This window comes from Pogona vitticeps, chromosome 2 (assembly GCF_051106095.1).
Source record: "Pogona vitticeps strain Pit_001003342236 chromosome 2, PviZW2.1, whole genome shotgun sequence".
Taxonomy (NCBI): Eukaryota; Metazoa; Chordata; class Lepidosauria; order Squamata; family Agamidae; genus Pogona; species Pogona vitticeps.
Genome location: NC_135784.1, coordinates 76,773,343 through 76,793,241, shown reverse-complemented (window position 1 = coordinate 76,793,241; position 19,899 = coordinate 76,773,343). Strand labels below are relative to the sequence as shown.

The 19,899-nt window shown below is 42.0% G+C and overlaps 1 protein-coding gene across 1 annotated transcript in view; it reads left to right on the top strand.

The window, feature by feature from the left end:
* Positions 1-19,899, top strand: part of STAB1 (stabilin 1) — a 127,619-nt gene continuing 107,720 nt past the window's right edge. Inside the window, exons 1-9 of the mRNA XM_072989761.2 lie at positions 1-444; positions 3,253-3,383; positions 4,234-4,349; positions 4,900-4,985; positions 9,150-9,219; positions 10,004-10,099; positions 11,792-11,908; positions 14,760-14,956; positions 18,566-18,708. Of these exons, the coding sequence (XP_072845862.2) occupies positions 370-444; positions 3,253-3,383; positions 4,234-4,349; positions 4,900-4,985; positions 9,150-9,219; positions 10,004-10,099; positions 11,792-11,908; positions 14,760-14,956; positions 18,566-18,708 (1,031 nt within the window). The 5' untranslated portion in view covers positions 1-369. The remainder of the gene's footprint in view (positions 445-3,252; positions 3,384-4,233; positions 4,350-4,899; positions 4,986-9,149; positions 9,220-10,003; positions 10,100-11,791; positions 11,909-14,759; positions 14,957-18,565; positions 18,709-19,899) is intronic.

Here is a 19,899-nt window from a genome sequence, read left to right as displayed (position 1 = left end):
ACTGATATGAGAGAGAGGAAATCTGTCAATGTTCCTGTTTTGAGTAAACTCTCTCCCCCCCCCGCCTCTTGCACCACCAACAACAACACCCCAGCGGTCTATTTTTTTTCCCCTCAGGCTCAGTTTTGCACCTCTGTCCACATTGTCTTTTAACAGAACTGCTGACCATTCAGGCTGAGAGCAGGACTGCTTTTGTATACTTTGGAATGAGAGATTCACAGCATGCAAACGCTTTCTTCCCGGCTTCCATTTGACATCGGAGTTTCTTGGATCTGATTCTTAGTAGGCGGCAGCGTTGTCTCACCCAAACAGCATCCTCCAGCTTCCCAGGAATAAGCAGAGAGGTGTCTTCAGCGGAGAGGCGCGAGGATGAGAGCTCTTGCCTTGCTGTTTTTCTTCTTAGCCACAGGCTTGAGGTCGCCAGCTGAAGGCCAGAGCCCAAAGGTAAGGTGCCAATTCTGTCCGAGCGGAGAGCTGCAGAGCCCACTTGCACGCTCCACTTAGAAGTAGGCTCTGTCACATTTGCCCGGGCGACCGGTTTCCCCTTCATTGCACAGGCATAGGATAGGCCTTGCGCCTTATATGGAAAGCGGCATGGTTCAGACGGCTGTAATGCTGGTGCAAATTTTGATCACAGCTCTGAAACTATGAAAATCACCTCCTTTAATCAGGCTTTATGGCTGCAGTATAATTCGGCCGTGTGTACGGGGACTGCAGTGTTTGCTCAACCGATCAGATAAGTGAGATAAAGAACAACAAAAGAGCCCCCTCTCCTGAAATTAGTTGGACAATTTGCTTAGAATGACCTGGTTATTTTTCAATAAAAGTAGACTTTGTTTTAGAAGAGGCTTTCCCTCCACTCTGAATGAAGGAAATCCTTCGTCTAAGGCATATATATGTGTTGTTGAGGGTTTTTCGGGCTCTTTGGCCGTGTTCTGAAGGTTGTTCTTCCTGACGTTTCGCCAGTCTCTGTGGCTGACATCTTCAGAGGACTGGAGTCGGAAATCTGTCCATGCTCTGTTGATATATATATATGCCTTTAACGGACGAATACGTTTCCCGCTTAAGATTTTGTACTTCCACTTTGTGTTTGAAAGAACTTTGAGAACCACTAACCAGGTGCAAAAGCCAACACTTTGAATTAAAGAGTTCTGAGTTCAGGATTTTGTTTTGCCTTCCCAAAAAGAATGAAACTCACTGCCCTTCTGTCTTCAAATCTGCTCCTGGTATTCATCTCAGCAGTATGTCCGAGTTATGGAGACATCGAAATCAGTCTGTTGAATAACTGGGAGTCAAAAATTCCTGATAATCTACTGTAGATCACTCAGAGATCATCCAGGCCTGCCTTCTGCCCCCATAATATTTTTCTAGTCTTCAAATCTATATTAAATGTATATAAAATGTATAGGTATATAATTGATACATTGGTTTCAAATAAGATCCATGTGTAGATTTATTTCTTTTAATAGTACTGTAATCATTTGTGCATCTAAGTAGACAAAGCAGATACAAAAAAGAGATATTTAAACATATTTGCCATGTTTGAATACTGCTTCCTTTCAAAATGTGTTTGATATAAGAGATAAGAGCCTTATATCTGAAAAAAGGGAACACGTTGAATATAAGATTATATAATATTTTTAAAAAATTACAGTTGCTGTTTCTTTAAGTGGGAAAATCAAGGGGTCTGCCTTTGTGTGTGCCTATAGGTGTATCAGAGAAAGCCTGGCCTGCTCCCTTGTGAAGTGGAGAAACCATTAAAAAAAACAACACACACACACAACAAGCCACCTAGAGTGGTCTGGTAGTCCAGATAGATGGGGTATAAATCAAATAAATAAATAATTAAACAAACAAACAAACAAACATGTTTCTTGTCATCATACTTGTAACTAAAAGCCAAAAATTCACTTCTGTGTAAACCATTTTGCAAATATGTCCAAATGTGTCTTTAGAACAGATCAGCAAACAAATAATGACTGTTTCAAAACTGACATATTTAGTTGGTGATAATAACACACTGTTGAAAAAGAAAGAGTTCACATATTTTGAAGGATAGGTGTGTGGGGAACAACTTGCACTAGAGAAGCAGGAAATAAGAATGATTGATTTGATTGATTATTACACTTACATCCTGCCTCTCCATTAATGGGTACTGCTTAAGATAGCTTACAATAAAACAACAATAAAAATGGGGGGGGGGGGTTCCACCATAGAATCATTGAAGTCAGAGAAAATAAAACAATTTTAAAAACAATTAAAATCAATATAGTTATGGAAAGCTAAACTCATCACAATATAACACATGATCACAAGCTCCTTTAAAAAGATGCACCTTTCTGCTCTTCCTTAAAACAGCGAGGATCAAAACTGTTGGCAGGTCTTAGGGGAGAGCCTTCGACTCTTGGGGAGCCTCGTGAGGAAAGAGTTCTGTCCCATGGGCCCTTCAAGCAATTCTTGGCATCCTCAGCAAGACAAGTTTTAGAAGTCTGTCACAGCTTTTGCCCAAACTGTGTTGTTATTGTCTCCCAGCCATTGAGTTGTCACCTGAACAAAAGTGCTAGCTTTTGGATATTAGTTCAGCAGGTTGGACTTCCACAGAATATGGAACATTTTAGCCATTGCCTGGTTCTATTTTATTTTCGCCTATAGTCCAGCTGAATATGAAGAATGCTTTCCAAAAATCATCACTTTAGATTTTGTTTAATTTATTTTTAGTTACTCTAAGTGGCTGAACTCTTGGGACTTATTTAAGCTTCTCTTCAGTCCCTTTTTGTTCATAGATAGTAATACAATGTCATCAGCATATATCTTATAATTCACAATTTTTTTGGGGGGGGATGATCTGGATGGTTTAAAGCTGTTACAATATTATATAAAAGTTAAAGAGTAGGGGTGCAAGTAAGCACTCTTGTTTTATCCCTTTGTTAGTATGAATTTCCTCTGTCAACCTTCCGCCTGTGCTAATCCTTACCCTCAACGTTGTGTTGGAATATAGTTCTTGTATTAGGGTTAGGAGTCTCTTATCAATGTTAGTCTCTGCGAGCTTATCCCACATGTGATTTCTGGCAATTGTGTCAAATGCGGAGGAAAAGTCTATAAAAGCTGTGAATAGTCATTTGAATGGCCTGGTGGTATATTTGCATACAAGATGATGTAGTACCTAGATTAGAAAGAATGGTTTTCTTTCTATTGGGGAACAAGTGCATATTTATTATTGGCATACAAATATATTGGCTGCCCATTTTTCAGATAAAGTCCATGCGATGTGACAGGAAGTTCACACTTATGCAACATACACCTTGTACTTCCTGCCTTTTTGCAAGAAGAGCGAGGTGCCCAAATGAATGGAGGAAAGTGCCCTCAGCTGTAGGAGAGTGCAGGTAAGCCTTATTTTGTTTTTGGTTTGGGTTGAAGGCTTGACAATGGTATGATGTTTTCTTAAAGCGCTCTCTGCTTTAGAAGAGAACACAACATAAGGCTATGCACATGGAGGAAGTAAGCTTGAATATCCTTAGCAGATTTCACCAAGTTTCCAGCCCATTGATGTTGCTGAGTGCATCCCATTATTAATCTCATCAGTATGAGGCCGTACTTGTTCTTCATGGTCATAAGAAGCATAAACTGTACTTGCTGCCTCAAATCTCCAGGTGTTGGAAAAGAAGATCAAAGGCCTTATGGCAGTATATTTCTGGTTCCAGATAGAGACTGTTTCCAGGCTGTGTTTTGTTCAGACTTTACCTAGGAGTGGTTGTACATGAGGCCAAACATATATTTGCATTGTCCATTCAAAATGGAGGGGCAGCCAAGGAGGACTTCTCACCTTCAAGTGGTAGGCTGAAACACCCTCTCTTCTTAGACCACAAGACACTGGGATTCAAATGGTTGTGATAATATCCCTACTTCAGTTCATGGCTGTTCTGTATTCAAGGGCAAGAAACTTAATTAATTCAGGATACAGATCAAGTGTAAAACACATGAGAGGGAGCATACTAGCCTCATTCAGTCAACATTTCTGAAGGCAAGGTGTATTTTCTGAAGGTAAGGATAAGAAAGTCTGTCGGAAAGTTGCCTTCCATGTGTGGAGAGTGGCTCCAACATGCTCCCCTTCCTGTCACATTTCCAGTACTGTACTGTTTCAGAATGCCTGACTAGATTGATGAAGTAGACTTTTAGAGTTGATTACTGCTTCTTATGATCATTGTTTGTTTTTGTTTTCGTTGAACATTTTAGATACACAGTAAAGCTGGGTGGGAACACCCTTTCCCTACAAGGCTGTAGTAACTTATGTAGCAAGGAAACGGAGGAAAAACAATGCTGTCGTAAATTCTGGGGTTCTGGATGCTACGGTAAGGCTTTCAGTCCAGTGCATCGGATTGTCAGGGACTCGGTGACTTAAAACTACCATGGGAAGGTGAGGCAAAGTGCCTAGGACTCTATTTGCTCAAGACCTGCAGCCATCTTTAGACTCAGAAAGGAAGTGAGAAGTACAAAGTGTTGGTCCCTGGTGATGGCAAGGTAGCTTGAAGTCTCTGGGCTCCCAGAGACTATGTCCTGGTGCAGTCAGGAGTGTAGCACGAGATGGATTCCAAGCTCCTCTTTCTACATGCTTTTTCCTGATGGCACTGCATGGTCCTGAAAAACTAAGACACGGCCTTTTGTATCTGACAAGATTTGGGCCAAATTTAGAAAATAATTCCCATGCTGTCTGGGAGGTAATGGGGTGAAAAAACTAAGCATGCCAAACTCTGGATGGGTGGCTGCTCTATACTTCTGGATCACTATAAAGAATATGGCCTACCTGATTTGAATGAATGGCAAATGCAAACAAGAGGACAACAGTGTTTTTGATGATAGTCCTTTGAACACCTGAGAATTATCTTGGTTGATTTGTTACAGAATGCCCTGGTGGATCTGACAATGAATGCAGTGGACATGGAGTCTGTTTGGATGGCATAACAGGGAATGGAACTTGCATTTGTGAGGTACATTGCAACCAATGAGAATAATCACATACTGGCTGAAATCCTGTTGCTTTGCATAATGAAAGGCTAACATTCAGTTTGTTCCTAGCCAGCAATTAAAGAGTCACCATTGTGATTTTCAGAGAAACACGCGCACCCTGGCTTGGTGCATGCTCAAGAATCATAGCAAGGACTCTTTCATTGCTGGCTAGGAAAAGACTGGATATAATGGCTTTTGTTACACAAAGCAACAGGATTTCAGCCACTGCCTTGAAAGGTGGCTGTAAACAGAGCAAGGTAAAAAGCCAAGGCAGGAGGTCTTCAGGCTAAGATCATATGTGCTGTTGACATCAAAAGCTGGAAGACATTGCAAGGGAATAAAGGTACAGAAAATACGAAGAATGTACATGTTCAGATCTCTTCCTCTGATTGGTGGGCAGTTCAGAAGACAAAACTGCATTAAACTGCAATCCTGTGGAAATATCCACGTGTACAAAGGTTACTGGGCAAGTGGTTTGCAGTGCAACATATAGTGGATTGTAGGACAGCCCGCCAAACTGTGCAAGCTAGTTGTTGATTACTGCTGCACATGAAAATATCTCAGTAGCCCCTTAGAAAACAGTGGCTGTGCCAGAAGCTTACGCTACAGCTTCTTAGAATCCTATTATAGACCACAGAGCTCCGTCTTACCTCTTACTGAAAAATTATTCCCCTCGGAGCCAGCCTACATTTCTGACCTGTTATTCATCTAAAAACATGTTGCCTTGCACAGTATAAATATTTTCTGTTTCTTTCATTGTTCAGGCCTTATTCTCACTGCTTTCCTTGGGTTTTTACATTAACTAGATTGGATAGCTTGTTAGGCTAACGGGGGATATTTTAAATATCATGCAGGTTTTGTTTGCAAAGGGGAGAAATTTGCAGAGCGTAAAGCATTTTTGAGAGGAGATTTCGAAGTGGGCATCACAGATTCAAAACATTGCTCTTTTCTCACATTTTCCCCTACCTTAAAAGCAGATGCTCTAATGTAGCAGTAACATGATCAGATTTCTTAGATTACATCTTAATCTTTTTCACCAGCTGTTTTGACCGCTTCTAATATCATAGAAACAAAAGAGAGAGAAAAGCCGATAGAAACTAATCTTCCCAACCTAGAGGTTTATGCTCTGAAAAAACAAGGCCAAGCTTAGAGCCTTTGAGACACTAGTTTATGCACCAAATAATTATCTCAGGGAGTGTAAAAAGGGCAGATTCAAAATATTTTTAAAAATACTATTTTAAAATAACATCTCATCTGGGAACATGTTAAAACAAATTCATAATTTAACACAAACATGTTAAACCATGCTTCAAATCCTTCAAGGAAAAAAAACCCATTGCCCGCCTTCAAATGTATGTCTTCAACAAGGAAGAGGCATTAGAAAAAGCATGTGACTGAAAGAGATAAATTCTTAATGGATGTGAACATCTGGGTGGCAACATTCTCTTATCTCTGGTGTTATGCAAAATTAGCTTGCTTTGATTGGTCTTCAGGACATAAGCATGGAATCCCATTGAAATCTGATTCTGTAAACACGCACAGACAGCTTAATTCACCTCCAGGCAGCACCAATGTGCTTTCATCTCTAATTATGGGCTGCCTTTAATGTTTCTGTCTGGTTTTCAGAATTATTCACAGAGGGAAAGAAGAGGACAAAATGCCAGATCTGTAGTTAAAAGCAAGGCTTTAACAATTAAAAGATGCTAGTTTTCCCCATCTTCAGTTTTTGTAGTTCCGTAAATCACAAATTAGCTTGCTTTTTTTTTTTTTTTTTGGTGATTGGTCATGGGGGGGGGCAAGCATAGGATAGATTTGTAAATTGATTCCAAAAGATCTGGCAGCTGTGAAGAAATCTTGTAGCATCAATTTGTCCTCAGTGACTCATCAGATTCTAGCTGTTTTTGCCCTGTAAAGTGCTATGTCTTATTGGTTCTACTCTAAAACCTGGAAACTGGGTATTTAATATAGACAACTGTTTAAAAAAGAGCTATTCAAAATGTGCACTATTTGGAAACAAATTAACTGGCTGGCTGGCTCAGTGGTTTAGGCATCTGGCTGTGCAGCCAGAGGTTGGGAGTTCAATTCCCCCCTGTGCCTCCTGGGAGAAGAGCCAGCCTGTATGGACTTGGGCAAGCTGCATAGCCGCAGAGGACCTCCAGAAGAAGGGAATGGTAAACCACTGGTGACTACTCTCTACCTAGAAAATCCTAAAAAAGGGTTGCCACAAGTCAGAACTGACTTGACAGCATGCACAGACATGTACAAAAATGGATCACGAGAGTGACCAAAAAAAAAAGTACTAAAGAGAAAATATAAAGACTGAAAAAATCATATAGTAAGCAGAGCAGAATCCTGTTTGTTTCTTTCATTTGAACATTGGTCTGTTGCATGAGTGGTTCGATAGTATCTGAGCTAGCACACAATGTGTTTCTGGATATCTCCTTGCACAGTCCTGGAAATGACCCAACTGCTCACACAATGGACTGTTGTGCCGGGAGAAGGAACAACAGGATATTGCCCATAAAATGGAGAAAGTTAAAATTCTTCAGTCACATAAGAAGCAGTGAAAAGAACAGATTGTTACAGTTGATCATTCAAGTTAAAAATACATCAGAAAAGATGGGCAAGAAGGAGGAGAACATATTGGCTGGAATACCTGGGAGATTGGTTTAGAAGTGACAAGTCACTGTTTAGAGCGGCCACATCCCAAGTCAGAATAGGCACAATTAATTCCAGCCTCTGGTAGGAGAGGAGTGAGGAGAATTGTGAAGCTGGCAATTTGCCTTTTTTTTGGTCCTGAGTAAGAGGCTGCTCTCCCATATAAAACAGAAATCCTGTGGAAGAGATGTATGGCTTTATTAACACTTATGACTAGCAACCATATGGTATGGTTATTTAATTCAAATTACTTGGAAATGTTACTGTTCTGCCTCAGAATTCATTGCCTTTTCTCTTGGTAAGGCTACTGTATTTTAGAAGTAAATACATAATCTGGATCAGCATCTTGGCAATACACAAACTTCCAGATGCTGTGAGACTGCACCTCCTTTTGTCCCTCACTATTGGATATGCAAGAAAGCAAGGTGGCTGTCTAATGAGGCCTTACAAATAGCAGAGAAGGGAAGGGGAACAAAATGCAAGGGAGAAAGGGAAAGTTACAGAAAACAGAATGCAGACTTCCAAAGAATAGCAAGGAGAGGCAAGAGGGCCTTCTTAAATGAACAGTGCAAAGATAGAGAGGAAAATATTAGAAAGGGAAAAACCAGAGATGTGTTCAAGAAAACTGGAGATATTAAAGGAACATTTTGTGCAAAGATGGATATGATAAAGGACAAAAATGGTAGGGACCTAACAGAAGCAGAAGACATCAAGAAGAGATGGCAAGAATACACAGAGGAATTATACCAGAAAGATCTGGATGTCCCGGACAACCCAGACAGTGTGGTTGCTGACCTTGAGGGCCTGTCTGTCAGGGAATTGCCCCAGCCCCGCCTACAAAAGCAGCAGCCCTGCTACTGAACCAAAATGGTCCAGCTTGGGCATGGATCAGGGTTGGGCTGGAGCATGTTTCCCCGTGTGTCATATGATCACACCTGACTGCTCCACAAGCAGTCCATAATATTTCCCCCAGTGTTCACATCCTAACTTCTGTATATCATTGCTTTAATAACTATGAAGAATATAGACTTCTCCACCCCTAAAACTGTAAAAAGAAACCATTTCACATTCAAGGTAGCCTCCAGTGTGCCATGAAGCCTTTATCTAGCTGCATATTTCAGCCTAGGTTTTATGGTGATATAGAGCAGTTAATATTTATGTGCTTTGGCACAGAAATGGAAGGCCTGGTTTAAATGAATTACTGCTCTTTAGTACCTGATAATTCAGGAAAATCACCCTTTTGTGTCTGTAGCTGTAGTAAATTGCCTGTCTCAGACCCAGAATGGTGTGCTAATAATACCACCTACTTTATGCCACAAAAAGGAGACTGACCATGTGTGTTGGGTGGAATGTCTTACATTTCCCCTCCCCACCAAAAAGTGATTCCAAAATGACTTGTACTCATCATATTTGTATGGCAATATAGTGTTGTAAGGAAAACAGAAATATCACTGTTAAAAGTTACCCTTTTTCATTTATCGCTTCAGGAGAGCTATGGTGGCTACGCTTGCCAAGAATGCCGGGATGAGTTTCATTATGGCCCCGACTGCAAATCTGGTAAGTCTCTCAGACCAAAGGCCTCTTAACGGCTATTACAGCTCAAGCATGGAAGTGCTATTAGCGAGCGGGAGATGGTGTGATGACATGAGACTGGGAAACCGATATTATGTATATAACATTTATTTGGGTATACAGAAATGAAGCCTAGGAAAACAGGGGAAAGTACTGCCTGCTGAAATTAACCTAAATGCAACACATGGCCCCCATATCTAACATCCAAATGGAACTGAAAGCAGGATGTGGCTGGTCATCCCAGTCCACCCCTGCTGTAGAATGGGCCCAGAAGACAAAGCCCCAGGTCGCTGCTGCCAGTAGAGTCCCTGAAGGGGACTCTAGATGACCACAGGACCCAAAATACTTGTGCCACCCTCTTTAGTCCTATCCTCATTTCTGCCCCAGGATGTGGCCCTTCCTGCAGAACTCCAAAGTAGGCAGTGCGACCTTCTTACGTTGTCTTCCAGTATAGAAAGAGGCTGGTGGTAAGATGGCCCTCCTGCCATTGGGGAAGACAGTGTGAGATCGATGTGATTTTGCAAGGGTTTCCCCAGCCCAAGGTCTCACACAGGAAACTGACACCCCCCCCCCCATCCAGGGCTCTTCAAGATAGTGCATTTCCTCTCCCTTTGACCTCCTCCCATCTCCTCAGGAACTTGGGGGGTACATTTCTATAGCACAGAGGAGTTTTGCTGAGGAGATTAGTGTGGTGAGGGAATGACTGCGAGATTGACTATATTCAGAGCATACCATGCATATGGATTTTGTTTTGTTTTCTTTCTCATAGTATGTGAGTGCCAGCATGGAATATGTAACCACGGACCTTCTGGTGATGGAAGCTGTACTTGCTATGCTGGCTACACTGGTGCAAAGTGCAACCAGGGTATCGATACGTCTTCTATTTATCTTTTTAAAGCATTTCACAGACAAACTGTTTTCAAGGCATATGTCCCAGTAGAACAGCTAATGTAGTTTGTGCTACCTCTGAGGTGATGTTTATATACTGTATACTGTATTACGGTTCTCCTTCTGCTTCTCATGAATGTGAAGTGCTCACTTTCTCTGTAATAACCCTGACTTGGAAATATGAATAGTGATGACCTCTTTAAGCATGCAACTCAAAATGGCAGAAGGCTGCTTACATCACAGGTGGCACATCATTAGATTTCCTAAGTGCTGGAAATACTTGATAGTCACAGCAGGAGCTTGTGATACTTCTGCTTTTGAAATCAACTTGCTTTGTTTTGCAATTGGTCATCAGTAGGTAAACACAAGCAAGTATTGCCCTTAGCTTTTCCTTTGCAAGAAGATTGCCCAGTCATTTGCAAGTGTACTGGAATGACGTCAATGGAATGCCAACAAATTTCAGCTTCTAATGCATCAAATTTCAGCATCTACTATTAATCATGTATAGTTTGATCCTATTGTTATTGTTGTTGTGGCTGGTGCTGCTACTGTTGTTGGTGGTGGTTCACATACTGCCCTGTAGTGCTAGAGCACTCTCTGGGCAGTTTACAACAGAGGTATGCAAGCAACACTTCAGGCTCCGTGGCTAACATTGCAAGCTGAGGTGGAACCAGAGCCTATTTTGTTGAGTGTGCAAGGAAGAAAGGTGTGCCCACCTGATAAGCAGATCTGCTTCAAAGAGGGTTTGCCATAGCTTGCCACTTGAAAGGTAAGGCTGGGACACCTCCAAGTAAATCTAGTTGGAAGGAAAGGCACCTCACTGGGCGCTCTGAGTGTGAAAACTGTGGAAAACAAACCAGTATGAGGAAGGGGAATTGGCCAGGTTAGGGGCAGAGGTCACAGCAGGCGCTTAGAGCAGTCCATTGCATCATCAAAGCCCCTCCACCTTTGTAGTTTGAATCCGTACCTGAGGGTGGGAGAGAGTGAAAATTTTAATGCTGCAAATGACCTACATCCATCCAGTTCCAGCTATCTTGGAGTTCCTCTTTGAATGTCCATGCACAGGGTGAGACAGGGGAGATTTTTTTTAAAGCTTCTTTCACAGAGGGACAAACTAGACAGGAGGAAAAAGTCCTGCTTTTAAAAGTGGTGCTCCCTGAAGTGCTAAAGGGCATCTGATGGCACGAGGTGTTCTCACCTTTGCCTCTGCACATTAGCTGCTGGGTTTGGTCATTGGGAGGTAAACACGGGCTTCATCTACAAGTCTGATGGTTGGTGCAAGAACCTCCAAAAGCAACACACTCCTTGAGAAAAATAGGCTGCCTTGTTCTAAGTAGAAGCCTACTGTCTTGTCTAGTTTGTGCCTGATTCTAGTATTCCAGTCATGCAGCATGTGTCTGATGAGTCCCATTCTCATCTTGTTCATATTAGATATTTTTAAATGAACAAAATGAAAAGAGAAACCAAGGGAAAAACAACAGAAAGCTTACAGTGCAGTTGGGTAAATCTGATGAAATGTACGTTTAACTGTTGTTGAATAATAAAGAGAGGAACTCTGTAAACACTCACCTGTGTGTAAACTTCACTTAGTGCAGCACAGTGGGACTTATTCCCTGGCAAAGATGCATGCAAAGCTCTTGCGTTTTTCCTTTCTGTTTTATGATTTTAGAACGTCCTGTTTGTGGAAATGTAGTCTGCGAAGCCAACTCCCTTTGCGTAGTGGCGGATGGGCAGGCAAGGTGTGAATGTATGCCAGGCTACAAAAAAATCGGGATCCACTGCCAAGGTAAGAGGAGACACAGAGCATTTGCATAACACCTCAATAGTCCTCGAAGCGCCTGTGTGTATTTTTATAACCTTGTCAACAACCTTTTAAGGTAGGTTGTTATTATTCACCTGAATGGGCCCTGCAACAAAATGTTCCAGAGTGGAGCAGTTGCAAGACAGTTATTCACCTATAATCTTTTCATAATATGAGAACCTAAGAAGAGCCCTGAGGGATCAGGCCATGGATGGGCTCATCTAGACCAGCTTCCTGTATCTCACAGGGGTCCCACCAGATGCCTCGGGGAGCACACAAGACAACAAGATACCTGTCTCCTGACCCCCTCCCCTGCATCTGGCATTTTGAGGGACCTTCCTTTGAAGCCTGGAGATTATACATCCCCATTGTGGCTTGTAACCTGCGATGGACTTTTCCTCAAGGAATCTGTCCAATCCCCTTTTAAAGGCATCTAGGCCAGGTACCATCACCACATCCTGTGGCGAGGATTTCCACATACTAACAACAATATTTTCCAATATACTCAATTTCATTTCTGCTACCATCTTGCTTTCCACCCCACCCAACAGTGACTTACCATTTAGGAGCCATTAAGCACAGCCGCTCCTCATTGGACAGTTTTTGTTTCTGGTGGGAGAGGTTCCCTCTTTTTTATTTGATGACCCTCAGTTACATATATGTTTCTCGGGATTCCCTCAAATCTGCTTGGTTGGTGTCATTTGGGCTACAGATGAACTGGCACTTGAAGGATGACTTTGTAGTCTTTGCTGTACAGTATCTCTTTTTAGTGTGTGTGTGTGTGTGTGTGTTTATGTGGGGGTGGTGGAGTAGATTTAGCATTGCGATAAAACATAGTGATGAGGAGTGCTGCTGTTCACTGTTCCATTGTTTCAATGCTGGAAACAAAAGGAATGCTTTGCCATAGATGCTACCTGTGCATCTGGGAGCAGAGCCGAGTCAACAGAGTTCCAAATCTCTTCTGAGGAAGGGTGACCCATCCAGAACAAAGAAGGCGTCAAATGCGTATGAGCATCCTCTTCTTGTCTGGACTGAGCTTCACTTCCTCTGCTTTGTCCAGCCTGCTGCTGAGCCCAGACCCTTGTTTAGAATCTCCACAGCCTCACTTTGCTCGGTTAAAAAGGCAACACAAAACTGGATCTCATTCTCAAATATTAGGACAGCCTTTCCTAGCAACTTTATATAGATGTTGAGGCCATAGGGTACCTCAAACCCAGGCGGCCCAGGAGGATTCCATGATCAATGGTCCTGGAAGCCACTGAGAGGCCCAAGAGAAATCCGCAAGGCCACCCTCTCTCTATTGAGCTTCTGCTCGAAGTCATTTACTCTGGCAGCAATGGTAGTTTCTTTCTGGTCCAAAACCGGTCTAACATGGGTCAGAGAATGAGGGGCACCCAGAAATCTGGAGTTTTATTCTTTTTATACAACTTAAGAAAACAACCCTATTCCTGTGTTTGAGAAGGTTTCCTTCCCCTTTTCCCATTGCTTCCCCTCCCTGAGTAACTGCGCTGAATGATCAAAATGTGTTTGTGTGACCCAACAGCAGGCTTTAGTGAGCCATCCTGCAGCATGGGATTGTGCTTGTTTGCTCTTCCACATGTGTGGGCCCACTGCCTCAAGACTTCATTCCACCTCTTATTCAAGCATATCTGAGGGCTAGTGAATAGCCAAAGTCAACACAAAGTGCTGTGTGTGAAAAAGCGAAGTTAAACTAGGGGAATGACCACAGGATTTGGTCAAGGCAAGGAGACTGACATTCTTTTCAGCTTTCTCTGCTCCACAGAGAAAGTTCACGGAACGGAAGGCTGGGGGAGGCACAGCAAGAATGAACTCTCAGTAGAAGGCGCTCATGAAGGATTGAAGGAATGTTTTAGGGGGAGTAGCTTCATGTTTAATTCAGCAGTTTTGGCTCTCCACAAGTATAGAATGTACAAAATGACAAGAATCACAACATGGTCCCAGAGAAGTGCCTTGCAGAGGCTGAAGAGTAGGGATCAGGACAAGTCAGTGGTTCCAAAGCACTGTGGTAATTAAGGGATGGGGAACCTCTTCTTTTCCGACTATGACTTCCATCAGCCCCAACTAATAGGGCCAATTATTGGGGGGGGGCTGAAATTTTAGTCCACCAGCATCTGGAGGGCCACAGTTTTCCCATCCATGTTTTGGTTCTGAAGGGAGGGAAAATGCCAATGCACTGATCTAATCCCCCCCCCCCACAAGGGTCTGATTCCAGACAGAGACACCAGGGATTCCAGCAGGAATCTGATGATTCTGGCCCCAAGACTCTATTAGTTCCTGGAAATACTTGCTGACAGCATGTTGCCCTTTTGTCATGTGAAAAAAGGAGGAAGGGGAGCAGTGGGTTGGCCTGGCTCCTGGGAAGCTTCTGGAAGTGCTAGCAGAGTCTACTGTGTTTCAGTCTCCTATTCTCCTCCCTGTCTGGGAAAGAAGTAAAGTCAGACGCACCAGGCAAAATAGCTTGACTTATCATTTTGGCCACGTACCTGATGACGTTGATGTGACCCACACTGATGACATTCAACCCACACAAGGGTTAGAAGGGTAGACCTAGCACTGCAGGTCAGTTCCTCACTTCTATTATACTTGGCCACAGCTTGGAACAAGCACCCATTTATCTAATGCTGGAGAAATTATGATTAAAGCTAGCTTTTGCTTTTAAGTGCATTAGATTTACTTTCTGAGTGGCATCAAAATTTGCTGCAATTCATTTTGCATTTGTTAGCTACATTTTTGTTGTGCAGCCTTTATGTTTTGATTAGCAAACACAGAATTGGGGGGCATATCCTGTAATATTTCCTGTTCACTTTATTTTCAGCCCAAGATCCCTGCAGTTCTTCCCCGTGCTCCTCCTTTGCTGTTTGCAAGACTGCTCAGCAGACCAAGTATGAATGTACTTGCAAAGAAGGCTATGAAGGAGATGGGAGAGTGTGCCAACCCATAAATCCCTGTTTCTATAACAATGGAGGCTGCCCTGAAAATTCCACCACCTGTGTTTTCCAGAGTGCAGGAAAGGTAAGAGAGTGAAAAACAGTGTGCTTTGCTGATAATATCTATATTTCAGAGCTGATAGTAGGAGTGTGCTATTCAGATTATTTGGACTCTGGACTCACCACCTTCAGACACCTGTATTCCCTCCCTGGGAGCAAGGCCTATCCCAGAGGATGTATTCTAGGCTTCATGTCTTACCACAGTGCTTCTTGGGCGCTGTAGTCTTGCTGCCCTTTTGACTCTGTGTAGACAGAGGATGCCTCTCAAAGAACTTCAGGAAGAATTATGGCACCTTCCTTCCAGGAAGTATTGCAGCAGGATATGAGTCATAGAATGCAGCCTCTGAAGCAAGCCTTGATCTAGATCCAGAGGAGGAAGATCCAGGGGTCTGAAGATACATGTCTTTAGGCTCTAAATTTGCCTGGGGAATTCTTGGGAAATTCCAGGAATAAGAGTCCTAAAATGGTATGTTTTACTTACCTGGGTACCTTTGTCCAATCCAGACCTCACAGACCAAATTGCTGTTACCCCTCTAAAATGGACTACAGTACCTTGTGCACTGTCTTCTAGAGAGTATTGCATGCAGAGCATCATTTAGAGGCAAAACTTCCAAACCTGCAACCATTTAAAAGCTGGAGAACTTTATCATCAGAAAAAAAAATAGGAAGAACAGACTTTGGATTTCCTGAAGATGAGATCATTACTTGTGCTGAAGAGTATCCCCCTTGTATTGTGCATCTCCTAATTGTGCACATGTGAACACAGGGTTATACAAAATATCTGGAGTAAGGTGGGTTTCTGATTTAAGAGAATGAAGTAATGGTGAAATGGCCAGAAAAGTTGAGTGAGTTGGAGCCACATGATTGCAGAGCCATGAGTTGGGAATTTAATTGCCAGCTGTGCCTGCCAGGAGGAGAGCCAGTCTTGTGTGGCCTTGGGTAAGTTGCATGGGACCAGGGGGCCACCAGAAAGCATGGCTGCTGAACCACTTCTGAGTACTGTATTTATCTTTTGATTCAATTTTTATACCACCCATCTGACCAGTGGTCACTCTGGGTGGTTCACAACACAATAAAACACAAACAAAGTATAACAAAGTGCTCCAAAGTAAACTCACTTAAATTAAATAGCAAGGATATGAACAATTAAAAATAAAAATCAGTTTTAAAAAAGACTTTGGGAAACACTGAAAAGGATTGCCATACAACAGAATTGACTTGATGGCACACAATTATCATTAAATACGAATTTCTTTCTTATAAACATTTCAGCTAGCGGCATACTTCCATGCTTTTATCAACAATTTGTAAGATATATTTGCAACTGAATATTTATCATCAACACTTGTCTGAAAGCATTCACTACGTGGATGTACGCTTTAAATCACCAAATGTGTATGCCATGAAATTGTTACAATGCATTCAGTGGGGCTCAGCAACTAATAAACAGCTATTTCAGCAGTCTGATTTGCTATGAAAGTAAAAAAGAAAAATTATTCATCATCGCTCAATCACAACCATGCAACTAGTTATGTAAACCAATTACTTAACAGCTTCCAGCAATATCATCCACTAATTGGAATGCATTTACAGAATATGAGTGGAATAAAGTGAACATTGCTAGTTATCATATTTTCATGCAGCCACATGGGGCTGATAATCAGTCTCTAATTTTGAGTAGCTAAGTGGCAAGATAGCAGAGGTATGGTGGTTAGGTAGTTAATTATTTTATTACATAACTGAGTAATACTTTTATGGACGAACCGAAATGCGGCATTTGAATTCCTCAGAGCTCTTTATCAGTCCAGGTAATACAAGATGATGGTGGCGGTGTTAATAAAAAACGAGGAATGGAGACAGAAACAGAAAATTCAAAGAATATACCCAATATTAAGGCAGCTTCTGTAGCTTCACTCAGTCTCAAGACATTGAAATTTGAATGGGTCACCAGTAGGTATATAGGCTTCTGGTTACATCTGTTTTTGCATACTGGAATGGATGAACAATGGTGGCTCTTCCTTTCTGAAGAAAAAGGGATGGTTGGAGTCTGGGAATCTGTTGATTACCTGAGGAGAAACATGAACATTCCTGACCTGGAGCAGAGCAGGTCAGGAATGTCACTGTGTCACTAGACCACTCACCACAGAGTATGCAGGCTGTCATCAGTCCTATAGTGAGTGTGAGCCTATGATGTTAACATTGTCAAAATAGTTTTCCCCTTTATTTAACACATTTATAGCCCTTCCAGTATCACAGGATCTCAGGGTGGGTTAAATAACTGTATAAAACAATTTAAAAACATTTAAAACAATTTAAAATCAAGCACTTGAAACCACAACATTAAAACATTAGGCCAATTGCATTCAAATCTATGCAAGCCATGATCTTCAACCCTCAAAGGCTCTAATAAATAAGTATGTTTTGACTTGGCACGTAAGTTATGCTAGCGTTGGCACCAGTTTTGCCCCTACGGGGAGGGCATTCCTCAGTGGTGGTGCTACAGCAGAAAAAAAGGCTTCTCCCATATCTCCACATAATGAACTGTTCTCAAGGATGGGGCACAGAGGAGGAAACACCCCCCCCCAGCAGATCTTAGTGACTGAGCAAGTGCATATAGGGAGAGGCACTCTTTCAGATATCCAGGTCCCAAGCCATTTAGGGCTTTGTAAATCACCATCAATATCTTGAATTCAGACTGGAGTTGTATTGGCAGCCAATGCAAACCCTTCAGAACCAGAATTATGTCAGTTCCGAAAGATGTTTCTCTTAGCACTCTAGCTGCTGCAAAGTACACTTGCTGTAGCATCCTTGTCATCTTCAAGGGCAACCCCATGTAGAATTCATTGTAGTCGTCTAACCCTGGTTACTAGGGCATGGATTGCTTTGGCCAGGTTATCCTTTTTAAGGAATTGTTGTAAGATGGTGGACCAGTTAAAGCTGGCCCTGTTCTTAGCCAGGAGCAAGTTATCAGCCAGGGGAATTAAGGCAGTTTCTGTCATAAACCCTGGCCTGAAACCAGACAGAAATGAGTCCAGATAATAAGTTCCCTTGAAGAACACCTAATACTGCCCACTCACCACACACTCAAGCACCTTGCCCCAAAAGAGGATACTTGCAATGGGACAGTAGTTGTCACATACCTGTGGGTCTAGAAAGGTCCCCTTCAGGAAAATGTGCACCATTGCCTCTTTCAAAGCAGAAGGCAGCATCCCTTGCTGGAATGAGACATTTACCACCTCCTGGACCCCACCCCAGTCAATCCATCCCTGCTACGTTTATCAACCATGAGAGGCAAGGGGTAGGTATACATGTGGTGAACGGAGCAATTCAAGCTTCTTGTCCATCTCACCAGGCCATGATAACTGAAACTGATTCCTGAAAACCTGACTACAACTACATTGTGCATTGGACATCTCCCTAGAAAATGTAACATTTATGGCATCAGGTCTCAAATGAATATGAGTGACTTTCTCATATACTGTACATTAAGGACTCAATGTTATGAGCATATTTTAGGAGCACTGGGTTTCTGGATGGAGTTATTTACTTGGGAGATTCTATGGACAGTAGTCCCCCCCAAAAAAAACCCCTTTTTGAGGGCACAGCACTGCTAATCTGCTTTCTCTTTCCATAGTCATCATGCATATGTAAGTCAGGAACAACTAGGAGCAGAATGAATTGGGGAAGAGAACAGGGTTGTGTTTCCAACTCCAGATGTATGCTACACAACTGTGACAAAACCGCAAAGTGTGAAACAGATCCTGACGGGACGGTCAGGTAAGCTGCTCAGAAACTCATTGTTAAATTTAAAATGTGTGTTGGGAACAGTTGTGCACATTGATGGATTCTCATAAGGCTTGATCCAGAACTGAACTATGGAAGCAGGGGTCTGGGTTTAGCTCCTAGTTATGTAAGGTCTTTGGTGAAACATAGTGTAAAGACTCTTTCCCTAAGCACAACTGTTGTTGTAACTCTTGCTACAGCTTATCCATTTTTATTCTTTTCTTCTTCTTCTAAGCCAATCCTTCTTCTAAAAAGCTCAGACTAGATAGGAGTGATATAGGAGATCTGTGATCAGGATCAATGTCTAAAACTATATTTTCCACAGTGCTTATTAGACATAGAAAGAGATGAGTGGGAAATTTAGATGAGGAATTATTCCTGGAAGGAATAATTAAATGATATCTTCTCAAATCACTGTTTTTCTGATCAAGTTAGCATGATCATAAAATGTCGTAGGCATTTTGAAACAAAGAAGATCTGTGAGCACAGATTTCCTCATCACGTTTTTAATTTTTTTAAAAAAATTATTTTTGCTCTTAGGGTGATATTCTAGGGCAGTTCCAGATGGAAACATGGATCATATGGCTTATCAGGATTCATGTCCAAGCTTCCATTCAAAAAGGCATTGCTGTGTAAAGCTGCTCTAGAAGCAATCTTTGAAATCCTTTTTTAAAAAAGCATGTCAAATATACTTTTCCCTGCTGGGCTTCTGCTCTGGACCTATTTTGTACTTCTGAACAGGGAGTTTGTGATCACAGAATGGAAATTCATTGGGAAGTGCCGTAACTGCTCTTGTGGAAAAAAGTGAGATGAAAAAATAAACCAAAATTTAGAAGGACCAAAAAACATGGGGGGAAAAAGAGGTTTTACCATTGTACAAACCAAGGCAAGGCAAATATTGTGTGGATGGGAGGGAATAATCTTGATAATATGAAAATGGAATCAAGCATTTTAGGAAGAACAAATGCGCCATCAGGCATTTGCCTAAACAACCTGATGAGACAAATATATACAGTTCATTTGCTTCTTGAAAGTATGCATATGTATTAAAACCAGTTGGATGCTTTTCTTGTTAGTGGTGTCCCAGCCTGAGAGTTCTATTCCAAGCACACAGAGTGCTTTAATACAATTCTGCATTCAATAATTCTCCAAGGTGAGGGTGTATTATTATCCTGCAGAGCCTCT